Raw genomic sequence first — 26,019 nt, forward strand, 5'->3', positions numbered from 1 at the left:
TTGTTATGCCGGTTTGGCCCCAAGTTTACAATGAAGCATTAGTGCCAACTCCAGTGTACCTGCGGATTGTCCTCTCTCTTCGGCCTGGGTGCTGGAGACAGAGGAGGGGTGCTACTCGCCAACATTTTCTGCTCTAATCCCCTGTGAGCTTTAACAGCCTGGAAACATATGAGAGGAAAACAAAGCTCTCAAATCACAAACCACCAAAGTAAGAGTTATTTGTGTAGAATGCCTTCAATTCTGAAAAGGAGACAAGTCGCTTTCCCCATCCCCTAACCATGGTACTGACCTTGGTGTCTGAGGCGAGGCTGCTGATCTGCAGTGTCTGCTTGGGGGTGGCGAGGCGTGCCGGGGCCGTGATAACTATGCCTGTCACAGTGCCTGTGTGCTGGCCACTTTTGGCGCCAGCGGAAGCACATGGCTGGCCGTTGACAATGCGCACCTGGTGGATGGGCCCGGCGCTGGAGGTCAGCGAGGAGGAGCTCAACTTGGTGGTCAGCATCACCGGGCCACGCTGGAGCAACTGGGGCGCCGCCATCATGGCCGGAGGTGGTGCCGGGGCGATTGGCACATTGTTATTGGGCGTGGCGGGCTTCGGCCGGACCTGAGACGGGAGGATAGGGGTCAAAGATTAGCCAATTAGTCGATAAGGCATTAAGTGTCATTTTGGAGCTTAGGGGTCTTCATAAACATGTGTAAAAGGGACTGACCAGGGAAAGGTAATGCCAACGTGGTGCTGAGATATCACTGACTGTAGATGGAGGCATACTACAGTCGCCCCTTAACTATGAACACTTAGGTAAGTAAGTCAGTTGGAAGTAAAAGTGACACCACAGATGTGAGAGGTCATTCATTTTTAAAAGGAACACAATCAAAACCAGCAAAAATACTGGTGACCTTGGTGGTTTTGCTAATATTCCTTTTGCCTTTGCTGGTGTTCCTTATCCATATAAGCAGAAATATTTTGCAGGAGTCAACATGGCTTGTTGGAGTCGCCTTGTTATTTCCTAGGAGTTCAACACACCATAGCCCACCACGATTTAGTTTAACCCCCTGGTTGGATGGACTTACTGTGAGTCGCGCTGGACTGGAATGCCAAAAGCATGACTAAGAATGAGCCCACTGTTGAGGGATGCTGAGCTCCCAGTGGCATTACACACCTTAATAACAGGGCATTAAATCAAACGTTCACACCCAGGGTTAAAAACAGGTTATGGGCAATTCCACGGTAAACGAGTGATACAGAGACTCAGATTTTTCACTTCAAGATGTCAAACAAAAATCAATAATTGCAAATGTAATCCTTTAGACCTCAATAGTAATCTACAGCAACATTCTAGATTTAAGATAAAACAAATCACAAAACAGACATAGCTCAAAAACAAAGAACAAATGACAATTACAAATTAACTTACACCAAACAAAAGTAAACGCAACAATTTCAAAGATTTTACTGAGTTACAGTTCATATAAGGAAATCAGTCAATTTAAATGAATTCATTAGGCCCTAATCTATGGATTTCACATGACTGGGCTGTTGATTGTGGCCTGTGGAATGTTGTCCCATTCCCCTTCAATGGATGTGCAAAGTTGCTGAATATTGGGCAGGAACTAGAACACGATGTTGTACGCATCGATCCAGAGCATCCCAAACATGCTCAATGGGTGACATGTCTGGTGAGAATGCAGACCATAGAAGAACTGGGACATTTTCAGCATCCAGAAATTGTGTACAGATCCTTGAGACATGGGGCTGTGCATTACCATGCTGAAACATGAGGGGATGGCGACGGATGAATAGCACGACAATGGGCCTCAGGATCTCGACACGATATCTGTGGCATTGTGTTGTGTGACAAAACCACACATTTTAGAGTGATCATTTATTGTCCCCAGCACAAGCTGCGCCTGTCTAATGATCATGCTGTTCAAATCAGCTTCTTGATATGCCACATGTCAGGTGGATGGATTATCTTGGCAAAGGAGAAATGCTCACTAACAGGGATGTAAACAAATGTATGCACAACCTTTAAGAGAAATAAGCTTTTTGTGCGTATAGAACATTTATGGGATCTTTTATTTCAGCTCATGAAACATGGGACCAACACTTTACATGTTGCGTTTATATTTTTGTTCAGTGTAGTTTTAAAGAGCACAACCTCCTTTTTAATATGACACCACATTCATGCCTATAGGAATAACAATCATTTTGTCTTCCATTGTGTAAAGACACTATCAAAAAAAACAATAAAAACAAAACTTGAGTATTCAAATTGTAATAAAATTGGCTAAATTACTCACGCAAAATGTACCAAGTATAAAAAATTATACTTAGAAATAGTATTTACACAAAATATTTAAAATTATCAAAAAATGTGACGAGAGGACAATTCAGAATGTATTTCCAAATCCAAACAAAGTAGGCTATTTGACTGACAATGACTCTTACTTCTGTAACAATGTAAATAACTATATCAAAATGTAGATAACCTCTCTCAATAAGATATAGTACCGATCAGGCCTGACACCAAATGTAGAAATAATAGCTTACTTTGACAACAATTCAGTTAATGCAACAAGTTTTAGATGAAGATTAAGAGGAAAGAATCTAAAACGCACCCACACAAAGTAGGCCATTGTATTGACAAAGATTCTTACTACTGTAACAATGTAAAAATGCAAACAACTATTCAGAGTATTTCAAAATGTAGATTACCTCAGTAAGATTTAGTACAGAATAGGTCTGACAAAAAGTTGAAATAGTAGCCTATTTTGACAACAATTCAGTAAATTATATGTGGTGACAGACAGGTTGATGTTAAACACCAGATGTGGAGAAAAAAAAAAGTTTAAAAAAAACCCAACCTGAATCCTACCACTTAAAAACAACTCCAAAACCCCTTTCACAGTCACTTTAGGACCAGGCTGTGTAGCTCAAGGGTGAACAATGGTGGGACTTGGGGCAGGCGCACTCCATGGAAACATAGGCTCCCTTCTTGGGTATGCTCTCCCTCTGCTTGCTTCCTCCTCATCTCCCTCTGCATCCTTCTCTCCATGTTCCTCTCCCTCATAAACTATTGTTTATTTATTTAGGATGTTGAAAGAAAAAAAAAAAAAATCAAAGATGACTGTGCAATTTAGCCAAACATGTTTAGAATATTACCTCATCTACTTCGATGGGCATAGTTAGATGTTTGTCTTTGTAGGGAAGGAGTGAGACGATCAAGTGACCGCATTATGAGCGAAGCACAATGTTGCCTCCAACTCGTTTTCTTGCCTGACAGACTAACTACAGAGTTTGCCAATGTTCACTGATTAGTTACGAAGCTGGGACCGTTTCCAAATGAATTGAATAGGTAGAAAGAGGACAAAACAAGCAAGTTGTTAGCTGGCAACGTAAACAAATATCACTGCAACGCAATATCATATGAGCTCAACTGAGCGGACATCTACCCTAACGCGACAGCTAGGCTGTGAAATAACAGGAAAACGAGGCAATGTATATCCTATGAACATCTGTACCGAGCAAACTTGACAAACCTGGACATAAGCCCAACAGATAAACACTAATTACTTTCATCTCCATTTTGGTGGATAGTTAGTTGGTTGTCTATATGACTAGCTAGTGAAAGTGACAGCTGAGTTTGGCGCTTCGCAAACACAGACCAAATTTACCGCCACATACAACTTTTGTCTGACAAACTAGCTAGCTATAGCAAGAAGCTTGGGCCGTTTCCATATTAATTAAATTGGTAGAAATAGGACAAAACAGCCAACTAGTTAGCTGACTATATTAGAGGTCGATCGATTATGATTTTTTCAACACCGATACCGATTATTGGTGGACCAAAAACCCGATACCGATTAATTGGCCGATTTATTTATATAGATATTTTTTTATTATATATATTTGTAATAATGACAATTACAATACTGAATGAACACTTTTATTTTAACTTAATATAATACATAAATAAAATCTATTTAGTCTCAAATAAATAATGCAAAGACACAGTGTTGGAGAAGAAAGTAAAAGTGCAATATGTGCCATGTAAAAAAGCTAACGTTTAAGTTCCTTGGTCAGAACATGAGAACATATGAAAGCTGGTGGTTCCTTTTAACATGAGTCTTCAATATTCCCAGTTAAGAAGTTTTAGGTTGTAGTTATTATAGGAATTATAGGACTATTTCTCTCTATACCATTTGCATTTCATATACCTATACTGACTATTGGATGTTCTTATAGGCACTATAGTATTGCCAGCCTAATCTCGGAAGTTGATAGGCTTGAAGTCAAACAGCGCTGTGCTTCAAGCATCGCGAAGAGCTGCTGGAAAACGCAGGAAAGTGCTGTTTGAATGAATGCTTACAAGCCTGCTGCAGACTGCTCTATCAAATCATAGACTTAATTATAATAAACACAGAAATACGAGTCTTAGGTCATTAATATGGTCAAATCCGGAAAATATCATTTCGAAAACAAAAACGTTTATTCTTTCAGTGAAATATCGAACGGGTGGCAACCCTATGTCTAAATATTGCTGTTACATTGCACAACCTTCAATGTTATGTCATAATTATGTAAAATTCTGGCAAATTAATTACGGTCTTTGTTAGGAAGAAATGGTCTTCACACAGTTCGCAACGAGCCAGGTGGCCCAAACTGCTGCATATACCCTGATGCTAATGCGCTTTTGTTAAATCATCACCCGTTTGGCGAAGTAGGCTGTGATTTGATGGCAAATTAACAGGCACCACATTGATTATATGCAAAGCAGGACAAGCTAGTTAAACTAGTAATATCATCAACCATGTGTAGTTAACTAGTGATTATGTTAAGATTGATTGTTTTTATATAAAGATAAGTTTAATGCTAGCTAGCAACTTACCTTGGCTCCTTGCTGCACTCGCGTAACAGGTGGTCAGCCTGCCACGCAGTCTCCTCGTGGATTGCAATGTAATCGGCCATAATCGGTGTCCAAAAATGCTGATTAATCAGTCGACCTCTAGACTATATCCAGCTAAACACTGCAACTATTTCCATGAGAGAGAGCAATCATTCAAGCTCCTGCTCCACCGTTGATGTGCTCATCATGACAGGATTTGCTAATCTGAGAGCTATTCCCCAAATTTCAAAGCATCAAACATCAACACCAAACATATCTGCTGTTTACTTATTTCACTCACCTCGACATCATCGCTTTCAAAATGCAAAGACGTGTCCGAATCCATATCACCAACCAACATAGATACAGCCTCTTCCACAGTGAAAAATCATGGCCGCTCGGCACAACTTTTAAAAGTCAAAATGACAGCATACTCAGTTTCCGGTTTCTGGTTGATGACAACAGCCATGCGAATACGACAACAGGTTGTTAGCAACTACATTTTGCCATATTTGACACCAATATTATTGATAGAAATACAAGTCAATCAGAATTTGTAGTTCTTTTGATTCTCTATCGAAACTACAGTATCTGTGGGGTTACGTAGCACTTTCTAAGGCTTCCATTGGCTCTCTAAAGCCTTCAGAAAGCGGATTGAGGCGTCTCCTGTCTCTGGGCAGAGTATAGTAGCCCAGTTTCTCAGTGGTCTGCCTGGTGACAAAGAGATTGGATATGCGCATTCACGCGACCACGCTGTTTTTTCTTTTCCTCTTTGAATGAATACACTATTGTCCGCTTGGAATATTATCGATATTTTATGAGAAAAATACCATAAAAATTGATTTTAAACAGCGTTTGACATGCTTCTAAGTACGGTAATGGAACATTCTGATTTTTTTTTGTTTTTGCAATATTCTGAGTACATAGCTCAGCCATCACGGTGAGCTATTCAGACACCCGCCAAGTTTAGCCCTGACCAAACTCCGATTTACTATTAGAAAAGTTTGATTACCTTTGGTGTTCTTCGTCAGAATGCACTCCCAGGACTGCTACGTCAATAACAAATGTTGGTTTGGTTCAAAATAAACTATAGTTATATCCAATTAGCGGCGTCTTGTTTGTGCGTTCAAGACACTATCCAAGGGTGACGAAGGGTTACGCGCCCGACGCGTTTCGTGACAAATTTCTAAATATTCCATTACCGTACTTCGAAGCATGTCAACCGCTGTTTAAAATACATTTTTATGCCATTTTTCTCATAAAAAAGCGATAATATTCCGACCGGGAGTGGTGGTTTTCGTTCAAAGATAGAGAAAGTAAACATGGAGTCGACTCGTGCACGAGCCTGAGTCTCATAGTAATGTGACCGGCCACTATCCAAACGCGCTAATGTTTTTCAGTCAGGGCCTGCAAAGCCACGATTCAGCTTTTTGCCGCCTTCTGAGAGCCCATGGGAGCCGTAGGAAGTGTCACGTAACAGCAGAGATCCCCTGTTTTGGATAGAGATAATCAAGAAGACCAAGAAATGGTCAGACAGGGTACTTCCTGTACAGAATCTTCTCAGGTTTTGGCCTGCCAAATGAGTTCTGTTATACTCACAGACACCATTCAAACAGTTTTAGAAACTTTGGAGTGTTTTCTATCCAAAGCTAATAATTATATGCATATTCTAGTTTCTGGGCAGTAGTAATAATCAGATTAAATCGGGTAAGTTTTTTATCCGGCCGTGAAAATACTGCCCCCTATCCATAACAGGTTAAGTTAAAATCTTCCCGAAAATGTTGTCCGGCACCACATTTTCCTAACGGAAATCCTGATCTGCACTGGTCTTCAGGTAAATGTGTTTGTCAAATGTTCTGTGGAAATTGTTAAAAGTATTTATTGTACATCAAGCTATCGAGTTGTATGGTTTGTTTAACTTAGCAATCATTGGTTTTTGTTTGACATACATTTTAAAAGTGAAACATTTGAGTCTCAGCATCACTCTGTTACCGTGGAATTACCCTTATCATACCAACAGCCAAAACGCAAAACATTCAGAAGCTGCTGGACAACAAGAGATTTCACCATAAAAACAAAGACACATAACAGCAGCAAAAGAAAGTATTAACATAGACAAATGCAACAACATAAGCACACATTCTGAAAGCAATAGAAGACAAGAGGAAAGGTTATGAAAAAAGCAACACAAGCAATAGCTTGGAGCCAAGACTGACTGCACTGTCCTTGTGTACACTGTCGCCCTCTAGTGACTGCTGAGTTAAAAGCTTAAATTTCATGTGGCCACTCTCACATTGGATTGTATTGATGGCAGAGTGGAAGCGGCGAAGCGAGAGGTTTTAATCTGCCCAAAATCTGTCCACGATAATGTACATGTAATTTATTTAGCAGACGCTCTTATCCAGAGCGACTTACAGTAGTGAGTGCATATATTTTCATAGTAAAATAACCCCACAAATTTTGGTATAGAGGTCAATGAGTGTCAAATTTGGTCAACCAAAAAATGTAATAGCTAATTTGCTAAAAAGCTTATTTGATCTAATATAAGTTCTGTAATGGTTAGGTTGTTACCAATGCACTGATATAGGTGGACACACATGGCATTCTCCTGCCTGCCACATGGCCTCCTCCCACCTGTCTTCCACATTTGAGGACATGTATTTCCATTGTTAGAGCGGTCACTTCACTATCTTGTCAATATAATAGAAAATCTTTGTTGGTGGGGATTAAGGTTAGGGGGCGGGTCTTATTGGGACGCACCTGTGGTTGAAAGGTGGGTCGAGGCGTCAGTCTAGGAGGAGGGACAAACTGAGGAACTTTGATTGGCTGTGCTGAGGTGGGGGTGGTGGTGGCCTGCACCTGAGACAAAACCACAGCAAATACTGTATTCTCTCTACCTGAGCTGCAGACAACAATTATATATCTAAACTCGTCGACTTCTGCAGGTAGTTTTACAGAGAGAAAGATGACTTTGTACCAAGCGCCACCACACACTACCGCCCCAAAGCACCTCCTCATTAAGAGACATGGTTTTCAATAAAAAAAAAACTCAATTTTGACCATGCATATTTCCATACACATCTACAAAGGGAACACGTTCTACCCACTTTGCTCTAATATACTTTGTAAGAGACCAAAAAAAACAGATTGAATCTTTACTGCTTAATTTGAAAACACTTTGGGGTCCCCAAACTGCCACCAGTTATAATACAAGTGTTTGAAAGAGTTGAACTAGAAAGGATGACAATGATAGGAAGTGAATGACCCTTACCACAAGTGCATTCTTCGACACCAGTCGGACGGGCTCAAAACACTGATTGGTCAATTTGCTAGCCACCTGAAGGTTCACTGGTGTGTTCTGGGAGTTGACGATACTAGGCTTGGAGGCATGGCTGATGGCAGCGACCATGGCGACAGTGGCAGGACGCTGCGCCACAACAGAGGAAGGCATGTTGGGAGTGGCAGCTTTCAGCACTACAGGTAGAGTCTTAGTGGAGATGACTGGGGTGACTGTCAGCGTCTTCTGACAGAGAGGAGAGAAAGGAAAGAAAGAAGGAAATAGTTGATTCATCGGAGCGCAGAGAAAAATAGAAGAGAGTAATGAGATTGGGTTGAAAAAGTGAGTGGAAAAGTGAGATTGCTTAAGCTAGATACAACAAATGTGAACTAATGTGAAGCCTGGGGACTCAATACTAGAGCTAACTTCAAACCATTCCCTGTAGGGAGTCTCCCTCCCTTTCTCCAATCCCCTACCTCACCCCCTCAACAGGAACCAGAGGAACAGGGTCTAGTCAGCAATTCTACCGGCCAAGTCGTTTCCCATTGCCATCAAGGGAGGCTTGAGCCAGAGGAGCGCCGCAGACATACGCAGCTCTGATTACATCAAACGCCACAGGAAACCTGCCAGCTGAGCACTTCCCATTGCGCTAAGAGCTAGAGATAAATCTACAGAGCGATGAATGACGTAGGTTTGAGGTTTTACAGCTGTGTCCGTCTAGTGGGGATCGAGGTTTGCAAAGTCTGAGAACGAAAAAGTACTGCCGAAAAGAACTGGCATCGCTGAAGGACATCTCATAACGTAACTAATGTCAGTACAAGGAACAACCCAGAAAGTCAGACACTTTTGACCAGGGGCCTCTGATAGTGTTTCTTAGTGTGATTTAATTGTTTTAAGAAGCTCATATCAAGGATCATTTTGCGATTCGATTTTCAAATTGTAAAAAGACCCTTGTAGTATCAAAAACAATTCCAAAAAAGAATTGATGAAAATGTATTTTTTGGCCTTGCCAATATTAGCATTGAATAACAGATTCACTACATGGAACAGATAGTGTCTCTTCCCCCCAAAACATTTTTTTTTCTAAAGGCAGTGTGTTCTGAAGAGTCTGTCCTATAAGATCAGGAAACATTTGTAATTTTTTGGACATGCGTTTACCCCCTTATTATTTGGCACTAAACAGCCCAAGACCCTCTAAGCTGGGTGAGGGGGGGAGGGTGTTTACTAAGCTAGATGGAATTGTTTTAAAAAGGTCATACCAAGGATCATTTTTCCATTTGATTTAGAATTTTAAGACCCCATGAAATATCAAAACAAATATAAAATGTATTTAAACCGTTATTTTGTATTTATTTACACTAAACACTCCCATACATTTTTTCATCTGGTACCCGGGGGACTTTCAGATGAGGCCTGTGGGCGCCCTAGAGCAACATGTACGTGCTCGTGCGTGTCTCATCTTTCCATAGAGGGGTCATACTTAGTTTTATAGGCCAAACCGTTCGGACGCTACAAACGATTATGTGAGAAGACCGATTTTCGGGATGTCTCATGGTCTGACAAACACCGCTCTAGCTCGGTCACCTTTCACCACAAACAGGGAAGCATTACATAGGTGGATGCGGTGGATTGAGATACATCCAATGTAAAAAAAAAGATTTAAAAAAAAGAGATCTCTAGTTTAAGATGACAGATTTTTTATGGGGATTATTTTATTATGCCAATTAGATTTCCGCGCGGACATCGACCTTAGTCAATTAACCAGCTGAACAATAACTAAGTGAAAATGTGTTTGGAGTTACCTTTCTAGAAAACAGGCTGTTAGAGATTACACTTCCTCTTCCAATTATAATGTGGGAGGTCAAAATCTATTCATTTACCAAATCTATTCATTTTAAAATGTTAATTACTTCTCCTTGCCATTATCATTGACCTGATGATATGACCATTTTTTGCTAACATATGATGGGGCTCCCTGGGTCGCCATTTTGCCTGGGAAGGGGTCGCTGGGTAAGAAGTGGTTGAAGACCCCTGCTCTATAGTAGTACAAGTTTGTGAACACTGACAAGTTTGAGGCTAGGGTAGGCTTGCAAAATTCCACAAACATGACCAAAAATTCTACATCTCTCCATTGCAACGTTCCACCAACTGGGATTTATGAAAACCTAGGGAATTTTGCAAACCTTGTGTAGGCTACTGCAAAGTTACAACGCGCCTTTGTGCAACATAACAAGCAGTTGAGTAGAGGTCGACAGTGTCTGTGGACTTGTGTGGCTACCTGCTGCAGGGCCTGGGTGTGTGTGGTCTGCTGTAGGGCCTGCAGAGTAGTGGAGGAGGGGATCTGGAGGACATGTTTGTCTGTAGCCAGCACCTGAACCTTCACCTCGGGCTCCTGTTTCACCAGAAGGTCCTTCCTCAGCTGCTCCACCACCTTTTTCTGGAGAACAGAAGGGAGAAGGGGAGAGAGAGAGTAGAGGGGGAGGGAAAGAGGGGTGTACAGGATGGGGAAAGCAGAGGGAAGGGGTGTAGCGGATAGGGAGAGAAGTGTGTCAAGAAGTCGCAGCACAAAATGCTCGGTAACCTCATTTTTAGCCATGACCCCACCACTCACTCAACATTTATAAGTAACTAAACAAGACTCATTAACATTTGCAAACAATTGGATGTCAAATCAAAATCACTGTACATTTAGAACTTTCTTTAGTTTTACGTTGACAAAAGTTGGTTAATTCACGTTGAGAATACCAAAATGTGATGACGGTTCCTCGGCTTCAAGATCAAACAGACTTCCATGACTTAAATTCTAGGAGACTCTGACCTTTCGCCTTGGTATCAACTGCAGCTCTCACAAGAGTAAAAGAGCAAATTAGCATCCACGACACTGCCAAGTCACTTCAATGGCTAATTCTGCTACTATGAAGACACAAAATGCTCTTCTGGACAGGGAATTAATTAGACCTGCTCTGAGGAAGGGTAGAGACTGGGGAGCAAGCAAGTATTAAATAAGTACTGTTGCAGTGCACATTCATTATTTTTGGTAAATATTTACCCATGGAACCTGACTTAGGCCATTGGATATGCATTTACAGAGAAAAACCAAGACGTGCGCTGGTCTGAAGCAAGCAAATGCACCGTCTCCTGTTCTTGGGGGAAAAATTGTACTTCCAACTGCTTCTCTTTGCTCATTATATTATCTGCAGTCTGCATAGAGCTTTTGCTCTTTTTTTCTGCATTGGAGGGTTTTGCTTGAAGAAAGAAAAGTGGGATGCGCCTAAAGTGGTTTTGCAGAGCCAATCTAACAAAACGTGCTACAAACAAGAGATTCAGCAAATCCCTTTGCTGCCTTTCATGCTTCAGGCTGTTGGCAGTTTTTTTCCGGAGAGACATGGCTTGGTGTTCTTGCCAAGAAGCCAATTTCTATGTTAATCAAGAGTCCTTTAAACAGCAGCCGAGGGGGGAAAAAAAGAGGACGATTTACTGCGTGTTTGTCCTTTTTATGGGACCTGGCAGGGGGTAGCCTTAAATACGTTAATCAAATAGGGTTATAAACCAAGTCTGACATCCATAGTTGGCCCTATTACCTCAACAGCAAACAAGACAGCTGTTGTAGGAGAATCTGGGGAAAAAGCATCTTTATGGTCGGTATAAATAGCCTACTAGCCCATCAAAGGGCAACCCTCAAAGATGCGATTGAAACGGGCTCGTCCTGTGGACACTTGAGAGCTACACTTGAGCTCTTAGTAACCTTTGTTAGACCCCTCCATTGGAGGGAGCCAGCCAGGAGGGCTCAGCTGGAGGCAGAGGGAGGGAAGTTCTTATATCCCCCTGAGAAGCAGGGAGGGGGTAAAAACAACCAAAACAAACACCACATGGTCCATACAGCACATAGACCTACGATAGTGTGGCTTCTTCAGACATTGCCAATTCAGAGGCTGCCTTTCTGTTTGCCGGCAATTTTAAATTTGGCATCACTAAGACAAGTTCCAACAACCCGTCTCCAATGCCACTAAGGGCGATGAAGTCCTAAACCACTGCGATTCTACCCACAACCAAGCATACAAGGCCCTCCCTCGTTCGCCATTCGGCAAATTAGATCATGGCTCTGTACTCTTGCTTCCTGTTTACAAGCAGATGCTGAAACAGGAAGTATACACGATTCACTCCATTGAGAAATGGTCACCAGAATCAAAGGTTATGCTACAGGACCGCTTTGCTAGTGCTAATTGAAATATGCTTAGAGACTCCGCCGATAACATTGACAAGCTAACCACACAGAGCTATCGTAGACAACCCTGAGGCTACGGCCGAGGACAGGAATAAGTACAAGAAGTCCTGCAATGACCTCCGCAGTCATCAAAAGAGCAAAAGGACAATATAGGAATATGGTGGAATCATATTACACAAGCCCCCGACGCCCGCCTCATGGCAGGGGCTACAGTCCATTACGGAGTACAAAAGGAAGACCCAACTGTGATCTGCCCAACGATGCCTTTCTACCAGACAAACTCAATGCATTCTGTGCACGCATTGACAACAACATCGAGCTGGGTGTGAGGGTGGTCACCGACCCATAGGATTGATCTGGCTCTGAGGCCGACGTGAGAAGGGTCTTTAAATCAGGTCAACACCTGCAAGGCCGCGTGGTCCAACGGTATTCCAGGGAGCGTTCTCAGAGCATGCGCAGAACAGCTGGCAGGCATAATCACAGTAATGTTCAACCTCCTAGTCTGTAATCCCCACATGTTTTAAGATGACCACAACCATTTCAGTTTCTAAGGCTTCATGCCACAACGACAACTGTAGCACTCACTTTTTAAATCATGAAGTGCTTTGAGAGGCTGGTTACGGCACACATTAACTCCATCCCAGCCACCCCAATTTGCACACCGCACCAACAGATCCATAGACGACACAAACTCAACTGCTTTCCACACTGCCCTCACCCACCTAGATAAAAGGAATACCTATGTGAGAATGCTTTTCATTAACTACAGCTCAGCATTCAACACCATTATCCCCTCCGAGCTTGTCACCAAGCTTAGGACTCTGGGTCTAAACACCTCCCTCTGCATCTGGATCCTTGACTTCTTGACGGGCCGACCCCAGGTGGTGAGGTTAAGCAACATCACCTCCGCCACGCTGACCCCTAACACAGGGGGCCCACAGGGGTGTGGGCTTAATCCTCTCCTGTACTCCCTTTTCACCCATGGCTGCGTGGCTAAGCACGACTCCAACACCATCATCAAGTTTGCTGACGACAAAAGTGGTAGGTAGGGCTGATCACCAGCAACGGTGAGTCTGCCTACAGGGAGGTGGTCAGTGACCTGGCAGTCTGGTGCCGGAACAACATTCTCTCCCTCAACATCAGCAAGACAAAGGAGCTGATCGTGGACTACAAGAAATGGGGGGGCATACTATATACAGGAAATGTTTGTAAAAAGTGAATTCCAATTCCATATTTACAATGTGCAGGGACACTGGAGTGATGGAAGAAGATACACTACATGACAAAGTATGTGGACACCTGCTTGTCAAACATCTCATTCAAAAGCATGCTCAGTAATATGGAGTTGGTCCCCCCTTTGCTGCTATAACAGCCTCCACTCGTCTGGGAAGGCTTTCCACTAGTTTATGGAACATTGATGCGGGGACTTGCTTCCATTCAGCCACAAGAGCATTAGTGAGGTCGGCACTGATGTTGGACGATTAAGCCTGGCTCGCAGTCGGCGTTCCAATTCCAATGGCAGTGAGCTTTACACCACACCAGCTGACGCTTGGCATTGCGCATGTTGATCTTGGGCTTGTGTGTGGCTGCTCGGTGATGGAAACCCATTTCATGAAGCTCCCAATGTTGCTTCCAGAGGCAGTTTGGAACTCGGCAGTGAGTGTTGCATCTGAGGACAGACGATTTTTACATGCTTTAGCATTCAGCTGTCCTGTTTTGTGAGCTTGTGTGGCCTACCACTTTTCCATTTCACAATAACAGCCCTTACAGTTGACCGGGGCAGCTCTAGCATGGCAGAAATTTTATGAACTGTCTTGATGGAAAGGTGGCATCCTATGACGGTAGCATACTAAAGAGCTCAGTGAATTTCAACAAGACCAATCTATTGACAATGTTTGTCTATGGAGATTGCACGGCGGTATGCTCGATTTTATACACCTGTCAGCAACGGGTGTAGCTGATACAGCCAAATCCACTAATTTGAAGAGGTGTTCAGTTACTTTTGTATATATCGGGTACACCAGGTCAAGGCTTCTTGCATGCATGGCATTGTAAGTTACTAATAATTGACTTTGGGAAAAGTATATAAAAATCGCCATATTTGCCATAACTATTATGTTGCTTTTCTTCCACCCAAGCCTCATACACCCGAGTCAGGTAGAAGAGACGAGTAGCAACAACTGTCTTTTAATGATGAAGTCCCCAATCTAGATAAAAGATAATAATTAGTTGATTAGACCCAGTTTATGCTAGCTACATTGTTTGTTTATACAAGGCAGAAACATTGTTTCCTTGCTGAAAAATAAATAGAATGCCGGTTTCAGTGAGAAGCATAGCAACATCAAGGCAACTTTGTAACAAGACGACCCCGTTTTTCCAAAGCCCATTAGCCACAGAATCTCCCTTTTAAAATGGTAAAATAGAAACTGTTTATTCGAACAGTTATTACGGAGACTGTGGTCATTTGGCTGGAAATTACCGTCTTCCAAATTTCCATAACCGTCACAGCCCTAGTAGCTAGTTAGCTGTAAGGAGTCTAGTGATTTATGGTTCATTTTGCACTTCCTAAGGCTTCCACTAGATGTCAGCAGTCTTTAGAACCTAGTTGCAGGCTTTTGCAGTGAACAGAGAGCGAACAAGAAGGCCGGGAAGTTGGTGACTCAGAAAATGACATGAGTTTTGTGGCGCGCATTCACGTGATGAGGTAGCTGTGTTCCATTATGTTTTTCAAGACATTGGAATCGTCCGGTTGGAATATTATTGAAGTTTTATGTTAAAAAGGCCCTAAAGATTGATGCTATACAACGTTTGACATGTTTCAACAAACGTAAATATAACTTTTTTTACTTTTCGTCGTGAAATTCTGGGCGCGCTTCCTACATTTGGAGTAGCTTACTGAACGCGCAAACAACAAGGAGCTATTTGGACATAAATGATGGACTTTATCCAACAACATTTATTGTGAACCTGGGATTCCTGGAAGTGCCTTCTGATGAAGATCAACGGTAAGTGAGTATTTATAATGCTATTTATGATTTTAGATGACTCCAAAATGGCGGGTATCTGTATTGCCTTGTGTATGTTTCTGAGCGCCGTACTCAGATTATTGCAAAGTGTGCTTTCCCCGTGAAGCTTTTTTGAAATCTGTCACAGCGGTTGCATAAAGGAGATGGTTATCTATAATTCTTTGAATAACAGTTTAATATTTTATCAACGTTTATGATGAGTATTTTTGTAAATTGTTGTGCTGATTCACCGGCAGTTTGAGGCAAAATATTTTCTGAACATCACGCGCCAATGTAAAATGCTGTTTTTGGATATAAATATGAACTTTATCGAACAAAACATACATGTATTGTCTAACATTGAGTCCTAAGAGTGTCATCTGATGAAGATCGTCAAAGATTAGTGAATATTTTAGCTGAGTTTCTGGTTTTTGTGACCCCTCTCCTGCTTGGAAAATGGATGTGTGGTTTTTCTTGTGTTGTCCCCGTCCTAACATAATCTAACTTTATGCTTTCGCCGTAAAGCCTTTTTGAAATCGGACAATGTGGTTACATTAAGGAGAAGTGCATCTTTAAAATGGTGTAAAACAGTCGTATGTTTGAGAACTTTGAATTATGACATTTTGTTGTTTTGAATTTGGCGCTCTGATTTTTCACTGGCTGTTGAATAGTGTGAACCGTGGGTGGGACGGTAGCGTCCCACCTGCCCAAGAGAGGTTAACAAACCTCCAAACGAGCTTCAATGCCATACACCACTCCTTCCTTGGCCTCCAACTGCTCTTAAACGCTAGTAAAACCAAATGCATGCTTTTCAACCATTCGCTGCCCGCACCCGCCTGCCCAACTAGCATCTCTACTCTGGACGGTTCTGACCTAGAATATGTGGACAAGTACAAATACCTAGGTGTCTGGCTAGACTGTAAACTCTCCTTCCATATTAAACATCTCCAATCCAAAATCAAATCTAGAAATCGGCTTTCTATTTCGCAACAAAGCCTCCTTCACTCACGCCGCCAAACTTACCCTAGTAAAACGGACTATCCTACCGATCCTCGACGATGTCATCTACAAAATAGCTTCCAATACTCTACTCAGCAAACTGGATGCAGTCTATCACAGTGCCATCCGTTTTGTTACCAAAGCCCCTTATACCACCCACCACTGCGACCTGTATGCTCTAGTCGGCTGGCCATCGCTACATATTCATTGCCAGACCCACTGGCTCCAGGTCATCTATAAGTCTATGCTAAGTAAAGCTCCGCCTTAGCTCACTGGTCACGATAACAACACCCACCCGTAGCACGCGCTCCAGCAGGTATATCTCACTGGTTATCCCCAAAGCAACACCTCCTTTGGCCGCCTTTCCTTCCAGTTCTCTGCTGCCAGTGACTGGAACGAATTGCAAAAAAATAAAAAATAAATAAATTAAAAAAAGAAAAATCGCTGAAGCTGGAGACATATTTCCCTCACTAACCTTAAACATCAGCTATCTGAGCAGCTAAGCGATCGCTGCAACTGTACATAGTCCATCTGTAAATAGCCCATCCAATCTAACTACTTCATCACCATATTGTTTTTATTTACTTCTCTGCTCTCTTGCACACCAGTATCTCTACTTGCACATCATCATCGGCTCATTTATCACTCCAGTGTTAATCTGCTAAATTGTAATTACTTCGCTACTATGGCCTATTTATTGCCTTACCTCCTCACGCCATTTGCACACACTGTATATAGCATCTTTTTTTCTATTGTGTTATTGACTGTACACTTGTTTATTCCATGTGTAACTCTGTGTTATTGTTTGTGTCGCATTGCTTTATCTTGGCCAGGTCACAGTTGTAAATTAGAACTTGTTCTCAACTAGCTTACCTGGTTAAATAAAGGTGAAATGAAATAAAAAATATGAAAGCCGGTGGTTCAATATTCTCAGCTAAGAAGTTTTAGGTTGTAGTTATTATAGGAATTATGACGCGTCGACTATTTCTCTCTATACCACTTATATTTCATATACCTTGGACTATTGGATGTTCTAATAGGCACTACAGTATTGCCAGTCTAATCTCAGGAGTTGATAGGCGTGAAGTCATAAACAGTGGTTCAAGCATTGCTAAGAGCTGCTGGCAAACACAGTAAAGTTTGAATGAATGCTTATTAGCCTGCTGCTGCCTACCACCACTCAGTGAGACTGCTCTATCAAATCATAGACTTATTTATAATAAACACAGAAATACGAGCCGTAGGTCATTAATATGGTCAAATCCAGAAACTATCATTTCGAAAACCAAACGTTTATTCTTTCAGTGAAATACGGAACCGTTCCATATTTTATCGAACGGGTGGCAACCCTAAGTCTAAATATTGCTGTTACATTGCACAACCTTCAATATTTTGGCATAATTATGTAAAATTCTGGCAAAATAGTACGCAACGAGCCAGGCGGCCCAAACTGTTGCATATACCCTGACTCTGCATGCAATGAATGCAAGAGAAGTGACACAATTTCCCACAATTAGTTAAAATAAATTAAGTATGCAGGTTTAAAAAATATATACTTCTTGTGTACTGATTTTAAGAAAGGTATTGACCTTTATCGTTAGGTACATTCGTGCAACGAGTGTGCTTTTCTCGCGAATGTGCTTTTGTTAAATCATCCCCCGTTTGGCGAATCAGGCAGTGATTAGATGATAATCAATGCTGTGCCTGTTAATTTATACGCAACGCATGACAAGCTAGTTAACCTAGTAATATCATCAACCATGTATAGTTAACTAGTGATTATGTGAAGATTGATTGTTTTTTATAAGATAAGTTATTTTATAAGATGCTAGCTAGCAACTTACCTTGGCTCCTTGCTGCATTCACGTAACAGGTGGTCAAGCCTGCCACACAGTTTCCTCTCCTGGAATGCAATGTAATCGGCCATAATCGGCTTCCCAAAATGCTGATTACCGATTGTTATGAACCTTGAAAAATCGGCCCGAATTAATTGCCCATGCCGATTAATCGGTCGACCTCTAGTAGAAGCACAGTGGCTAGGAAAAACTCCCTAGAAAAGCAGTGTCATACCAGCTACATTTCTGTCCTCGTGAACGGCAAGAGCTACAATAAACATGAAATGACCCTGGGAATTGATAGAACATTGCTCAGAGATGCCTACAAATTATATAGCATTCAAAATGGGTGCATATTTCCTTTAAGACAAACTGTTAACCTGTTAGGGCTAGGGGGCAGTATTTGCACGGCAGGATAAAAAAATGTACCCGATTTAATCTGGTTACTAATCCTAACCAGTAACTAGAATATGCATATACTTATTATATATGGATAGAAAACACTCTAAAATTTCTAAAACTGTTTGAATGGTGTCTGTGAGTATAACAGAACTCATTTGGCAGGCAAAACCCTGAGACATTTTCTGACAGGAAGTGGATACCTGATGTGTTGTATTACCTTTAAACCTATGCCATTGAAAAACACAGGGGCTGAGGAATATTTTGGCACTTCCTATTGCTTCCACTAGATGTCACCAGCCTTTACAAAGTGTTTTGAGTCTTCTGGAGGGAGATCTGACCGAACAAGAGCCATGGAACGATGATGGCCCATTAGACACCTGGCGCGCGAGTTCATGTTGGGTACCCTCGTTTCAATACGTTATAAAAGAGAATGCATTCGTCCACCTTGAATATTATTCATGTTCTGGTTAAAAAAGGCCCTAATGATTTATGCTATACAACGTTTGACATGTTTGAACGAACGTAAATATATTTTTTCCCCTCGTTCATGAAGTGAAGTCCGGCGGGCTTAGATCATGTGCTAACAAGACGGAGATTTTTGGACATAAATGATGAGCTTTTTTGAACAAAACTACATTCGTTATGGACCTGTGATACCTGGAAGTGACATCTGATGAAGAGAATCAAAGGTAATGGATTATTTACATAGTATTTTCGATTTTAGATCTCCCCAACATGACGGCTAGTCTGTATCGCAACGCGTATTTTTCTGGGCGCAGTGCTCAGATTATTGCAAAGTGTGATTTCCCAGTAAGGTTATTTTTAAATCTGGCAAGTTGATTGCGTTCAAGAGATGTAAATCTATAATTCTTTAAATGACAATATAATATTTTACCAATGTTTTCTCATTTTAATTATTTAATTTGTGGTGCTGACTTGACTGCCGGTTATTGGAGGGAAACGATTTCCTCAACATCAATGCCATAGTAAAACGCTGTTTTTGGATATAAATATGAACTTCATAGAACTAAAAATGCATGCATTGTCTAACATAATGTCCTAGGAGTGTCATCTGATGGAGATTGTTAAAGGTTAGTGCATCATTTTAGCTGGTTTTATGGTTTTGGTGACCCTGTCTTTGAATTGACAAAACATTACACACAACTCTTGTAAATGTACTGTCCTAACATACTCTAAATTTATGCTTTCGCCGTAAAACCTTTTTGAAATCGTAAAACGTGGTTAGATTAAGGAGATGTTTATCTTTCAAATGGTGTAAAATAGTTGTATGTTTGAAAAATTTGAATTTTGACATTTATTTGGATTCAAATTTGCCGCTCTTGAAATGCACCTGCTGTTGATGGAGTGCACCACGCAAGCGTCCCACCTAGCCCATAGAGGTTAACATGTATGATTCATTTGTGGGTATCTTCGAATATGATGTTAAAGGTCTAATGCGGCCGTTTTTATCTCAATATCAAATCATTTCTGGGTAGCAATTACATACCTTACTGTGATTATTTTCAATTAAAACGGTCAAAAATAGCTTCTTAGCAATGAGCAACTTCTCAAGCAAGAATTTTGTTGTGGAGTGTTCTGAGTAGAGAGGAAAACTGAAAACTAACTGTTATTGGTCTATTAACTAATTTACTGCCTGGTGATGTCACCAGAAAGGCCAAAACATCATCCCAAAAAAACAGGCAGAGATTTCAGGTGGTCTTCTAAAACAGCTCTTACACTAAATAGAGCATTATCATAATTTTCACATTATTATTCCAACTTCAGTGTAGAAATACAATACTAGTCAAAAGTCTGGACACACCTACTCATTCAAGGGATTTTCTTTATTTTTTACACATTATAGAATAATAGTGAAGACATAAAACATTTGAAATAACACATGGAATCATGTAGTAACCAAAAAAAGTATTTTATATTTGAGATTCTTCAAAGTAGCCACCCTTTGCCTTGATGACAGCTTTGCACACTCTTGGCATTCTCTCAACCAGCTTCATGAGGTAGTCACCTGGAATGCATTTCAATTAACAGGTGTGCCTTGTTAAAAGTTACATTTGTGGAATTAATTTCCTTCTTGGTGAGTTTGAGCCAGTCAGTTGTTGTGAGAAGGTAGGGGTGGTATACAGAAGACAGCCCTATTTGGTCAAAGACCAAATCCATATTATGGCAAGAACAGCTCAAATAAGCATAGAGAAACGACAGTCCATCATTACTTGACGACATGAAGGTCAGTCAATCCGGAACATTTCAAGAACTTTGAAAGTTTCTTCAAGCGCAGTCATAAAAACCATCAAGCGCTATGATGAAACTGGCTCTCATCAGGACCGCAGTGAAGGAAAAGCAGCCAACAAGTGCTCAAAATGTGGGAACTCCTTTAAGACTGTTGGAAAAGCATTCCAGGTGAAGCTGGTTGAGAGAATGTCAAGAGTGAGCAAAGCTGTCATCAAGGCAAAGGGTGTCTACTTGGATGAATCTCAAATATAAAATATATTTTGATTCGTTTAAAACTTTTTGGGTTACTACATGATTCCATATGCGTTACTTCATAGTTTTGATGTGTTCACTATTTACAATGTAGAAAATAGTAAAAATAAAGAAAAACCCTGGCATGAGTAGGTGTGTTCAAACTTTTGACTGGTACTGTATATATAAAACATAGGAAATCTTGTTTTTGACAGCATTGGGCCTTTAAAATAAACAAATGAGTAAAAGGACCAACTAGTTAAGCATTTGAATTTGAATTTTTAAATCTCCTGTCTGCGCTCATATAGGGCAACCTGGGATATCCTTGTGTTGTGTCAGCAGGGTGTCTTGAAATACCTGCTTCTCGCTAAGCGCTGTGATCTTAGCCTGAAGTTCATGGAGCTGCTTCTTCAGATCAGCATTCTGCAAAGGAAGGCAAAGCTCTTTTCAGGGCACTTTCATCCCAAACTCAAGCAATTCACATCCAGGTTAACATGAAAAGGCAGTTTGGTTCATTTAAACCTGACCAACAATTTCCAACTGAATTTTAACACGTTTGTCGCATTCGCCACACTAATGCTTCACATGCACTTACATCTCCAAATGAATTGTATCTTATCAGTAAGAAATGTATTGGGCATCAGGTAGCCTAGCGGTTAAGAGCGTCGGGCCAGTAACCGAAAGGTCGCTGGATCAAATCCCCGACCCGACTAGGTTAAAAATCTGTCCATGTCCCCTTGAGCAAGGCACAGCCTTAATTGCCCCTGTATGTCGCTCTGAATAAGAGAGTCTGCTAAATGACTGAAACGTAAATGTATTCTATCAAACTATCCTGGTGTCAATAAGCAATTTGATGGCAACATTTCCATGTCTACTAATAGCAAAAACAATTATTAATGATAAATGTCTTTACCTGTGGGTCCTGTTTCATTTGTGCGACCAGTTTCTGTAGAAGAAAGGACACAAAATGTCAGTAGAATAAGAAATGCATTTAGGGACATTCCACAAGACTATACTTCCACAAGACTGACAAAACAGCTGATGAAACTCAGGACCACCCGATGGGTTTCTGTCCCACTGGTTTCTCTGAACCAATTCATCCGAGCAGGAATAAATCCGAAAAATAGCATCAGGAGCAACAAACCCACGAGGCCTGTGGACAGTGACACCTACAGGCACTGCATTGAACCCAGTGCACCTTCATCATGAAGTGCTTCGAGAGACTAGTCAAAGACCACATCACCTCCTCCCTTCCCGACACACTCAACCCTCTCCAATTCACCTACAGCCCTGACAGATCCACAATCGCCATTGCACTGCACACTGCCCTCACCCACCTGGACAAAAGGAATGCATATGTGAGGATGCTGTTCATTGACTACAGCTCAGCCTTCAACACGATAGTGCCCTCTAAGCTCAACACAAAGCTCAAAGGCCCTGGAAATGACTCCTCCATATGCACTTCCTGACGGGCTGTCCCCAGGTGGTGAAGGTAGGCAACATTAACTCCTCCACACTGATCTTCAACCTGGGGTCCCCACAAGGGTACGTCCTCAGTCCCCTCCTATACTCCCTGTATACTCACACTGTGTGGCCTCACACAGTTCCAACGCCATCATCAAGTTCGCTAATGACAACAGTAGTAGGTCTGATTACCAAAAACTTTGAGACGGCCTACAGAGAGGAGATATGTACTCTGACTCCGTGGAGCCACGTAAACAACCTCTCCCTTAACATCACTAAAACAAAGGAGCGGCTCGTGGACTTCAGGAGGAACCAGGCTGGGCACGCCCCCATCTTCATCAACTGGGCCGCCGGAGACGTTCAAAAACATCCAAGTTTCTCTCAGGAGCTGAAATGGTCAAACCACACAGATACCGTGGTGAAGGCACGACAGTGACTCTTCAACCTCAGGAGGCTGAAGAAATTCGGCCTGTCCCGAGGGCACTCAGTGTTCTACAGGAGCACCATCGAGAGAACACTGTTACGGCAACTGCACCCCCCCAACAGACATCTACCCTGTCCCCATCCCCCTATGGACATGTATCATTGTTACAGTCGCAAATGTGTATATTATTATTATTATAACTTTTATTATCGTTTCATTCATTCCTCTTTTTGACCTGAACTGTTGGTTGGAGCTCAGAGTTTAAGAACTTCACTGTACCCTGCAATTACATATGTGACCGTGAGCATGTGACTAATACATTCATCTAATCCGGTCCCATACCTAATTGTGACAGTGGCCATCATTCCAGTTTGAACAGGCATAACAATGAATAGCATATAGTATAAATATGATTATTATAATTTGAATATCAGATTAGGAGATTACCTTATAAATAGTGAAATGTGTGACTTCTTACATAGGAATTACTTACCCATACACTTTACATTCCATTTTATAAAGAAACTGCAGAGATATTAAAATTGCCTACTCATCCTGCAGAGAACAATTAACACAAACAAAAAATAAATACAAAAAAACAGCGTGGATAAGGGTTGTAATGGAAAATTACATAGAAAACTAACCCCACATGCCAAGGTCACCCCAGACCTTCATAAACTGTGTGCTAAACTCTGGTTCCTATCGCTATGAGGTGATTGGGGACATTACTAAGCAGGGGACCTTACTTAGCTGGCCTATCAAAGCGCTGATGCCAGGTCTACTCTACGTGGCTGACCACTCATCTGGGAGATGCCTGTTCAATGTGCTGAGTGTGGTTATGGGACTTTAGGGACTTAGCTCACTAGAAGATGCTGGCCTGACCTGCTAGTTGCTCAACAGCAAGGAGGCTGAAGACCTGGGCTGCGTCCCAAATGGCATACTATCACCTATCTATGGGCCCTGGTTAAAAGCAGTGAATAGGGTGTCAATTGGGACACATCCCTTATCATAGCACATACAGAGGAGAGAACCTCCATTACACTCATGCTTACTCACTAAAGAACATGGAATACAAATGGATGCCTGAAGTTGAAACATAGGGGCAAATCCTAACTTCCACTTGAGTCAAATTTGAACCTAGTCATGCATCGATATCAAATGGGAGACAAAGTGAAAATTCCGTTTAAGTGGACGTTTGGAATCGCCCCATAATGCAATGGTCTTCAGTGGATCTTATCAATACCCCTCTTCATAATAGAGGTGACCACATAATAGTGGTAACCCTCAACATTTGAGTATTTTAATAATTTGCAGGCCTAACGAAGAGCCTGAACACAGAGCAGATGAACAACAAATACATTTAAAAACTACGGAACACCTAGGGATGTTTTCCTCCTACCTGATGGACTTGAATTTCCACTTTCAGGGCCTCCTGTAATGTTTGTAGTTCCATCATTGAGCCAGTCAGTGTGTCTATCAGTCCAGGGAAACGTTCAGCCTGTGTACAGAGACAGAGGGGGAATGGCGAACACATTAAAATAAACCCCCTTTAACTTCTTATGGGTGGCAGTATTGAATAGCTTGGATGAAGAAGGTGCCCAGAGTAAACTGCCTGCTACTCAGTCCCAGAAGCTAAGATATGCATATTATTAGTAGATTTGGATTGAAAACACGCTGAAGTTTCTAAAACTGTTTGAATGATGTCTGAGTATAAGAGAACTCATATGGCAGGCAAAAACCTAAGAAAAAAATCCAACCAGGAAGTGTGGAAATCTGAGGTTGTAGTTTTTCAAGTGATTGCCTATCTAGTATACAGTGTCTGTGGGGTCATTTTGCACTTCCTAAGGCTTCCACTAGATGTCAACAGTCTTTAGACCGTTGTTTCATGCTTCTACTGTGAATGGGGAGAGAATAAGAGCCATTGGAATCAGATGACTGAGAAAATGACATGAGCTCAATCGCGAGCACTCCCGTGAAGTTAGGTGTGTTCCTTTTCATTTCTGAAGACGAAGGAATCGTCCGGTTGGAATATTATGGAAGATTTATGATAAAAACATCCTAAAGATTGATTCTGTACATCGTTTGACATGTTTCTACGAACTGTAATATAAAACTTTTTTGACTTTGTCTGAACTTACTGCACGAGCACAGTGCATTTGGATTACTCGACGGAACGCGCAAACAAAAAGGAGGTATTTGGACATAAAGGATGGACTTTATCGTGGAGCTGGGATTCCTGGGAGTGCATTCCGATGAAGATCATCAAAGGTAAGTGAATATTTATAAATGGTATTTGTGACTTCTGTTGACAACAAAATGGCGGGTATCTGTATGGATTGTTTTGATGTCTGAGCGCTGTACTCAGATTATTGCAAAGTTTGCTTTCGCTGTAAAGCTTTTTTGAAATCTGACACAGCAGTTGCATTAAGGAGAAGTGTATCTTTAATTATGTGCATAACACTTGTATATTTTATCAAAGTTTATAAGTATTTCTGTAAATTGATGTGGCTCTCTGCAAAGTCACTGGAGGTTTTCGAGGCAAAACATTACTGAACATAACGCTCCAATGTAAACTGAGATTTTTGGATATAAATATGAACTTTCTTGAACAAAACATACATGTATTGTGTAACATGAAGTCCTATGAGTGCCATCTGATGAAGATCAAAGGTTAGTGATTCATTTTCTCTCTATTTCTGCTTTTTGTGACTCCTCTCTTTGGCTGGAAAATGGCTGTATGTTTTTTTTGTGACTAGGTGCTGAGCTAACAATCGTTTGGTGTGCTTTCGCTGTAAAGCCTTTTTGAAATCGGACACTGTGGTTGGATTAATGAGAATCTTATCTTTAAAATGGTGTATAATACTTGTATGTTTGAGGAATTTTAATTATGAGATTTTTGCTGTTTTGAATTTGGTGCTCTGCATTTTCACTGGCTGTTGTCATATGGATCCAGTTAATGGGATTTCCGCCGTAAGACGTTAATTCTCACAAATATTACATTTTGTTATATGGCGAATAGCT

The 26,019-nt window shown here is 41.4% G+C and overlaps 1 protein-coding gene across 6 annotated transcripts in view; it reads right to left on the bottom strand.

Annotated features, from left to right (window-relative positions):
- phf21ab (PHD finger protein 21Ab) overlaps positions 1-26,019 on the bottom strand; it is a 74,408-nt gene that overhangs the window by 25,998 nt on the left and 22,391 nt on the right. For 4 of the 6 annotated variants that reach the window (XM_014123999.3, XM_014123995.3, XM_014124000.3 and 1 more), the window contains exons 4-11: positions 24,398-24,496; positions 22,024-22,056; positions 21,468-21,533; positions 10,442-10,600; positions 8,158-8,409; positions 7,647-7,745; positions 290-604; positions 60-158 (exon numbers count right to left, since the gene is read on the bottom strand). In XM_014123999.3, coding sequence (XP_013979474.2) covers positions 60-158; positions 290-604; positions 7,647-7,745; positions 8,158-8,409; positions 10,442-10,600; positions 21,468-21,533; positions 22,024-22,056; positions 24,398-24,496 — 1,122 coding nt within the window. The remainder of the gene's footprint in view (positions 1-59; positions 159-289; positions 605-7,646; positions 7,746-8,157; positions 8,410-10,441; positions 10,601-21,467; positions 21,534-22,023; positions 22,057-24,397; positions 24,497-26,019) is intronic. The other 2 variants (XM_014123996.3, XM_014123997.3) reach the window with 2 other exon arrangements.

The sequence above is a fragment of the Salmo salar genome, chromosome 10, assembly GCF_965601325.2.
Source record: "Salmo salar chromosome 10, fSalSal1, whole genome shotgun sequence".
Classification (NCBI taxonomy): domain Eukaryota; kingdom Metazoa; phylum Chordata; class Actinopteri; order Salmoniformes; family Salmonidae; genus Salmo; species Salmo salar.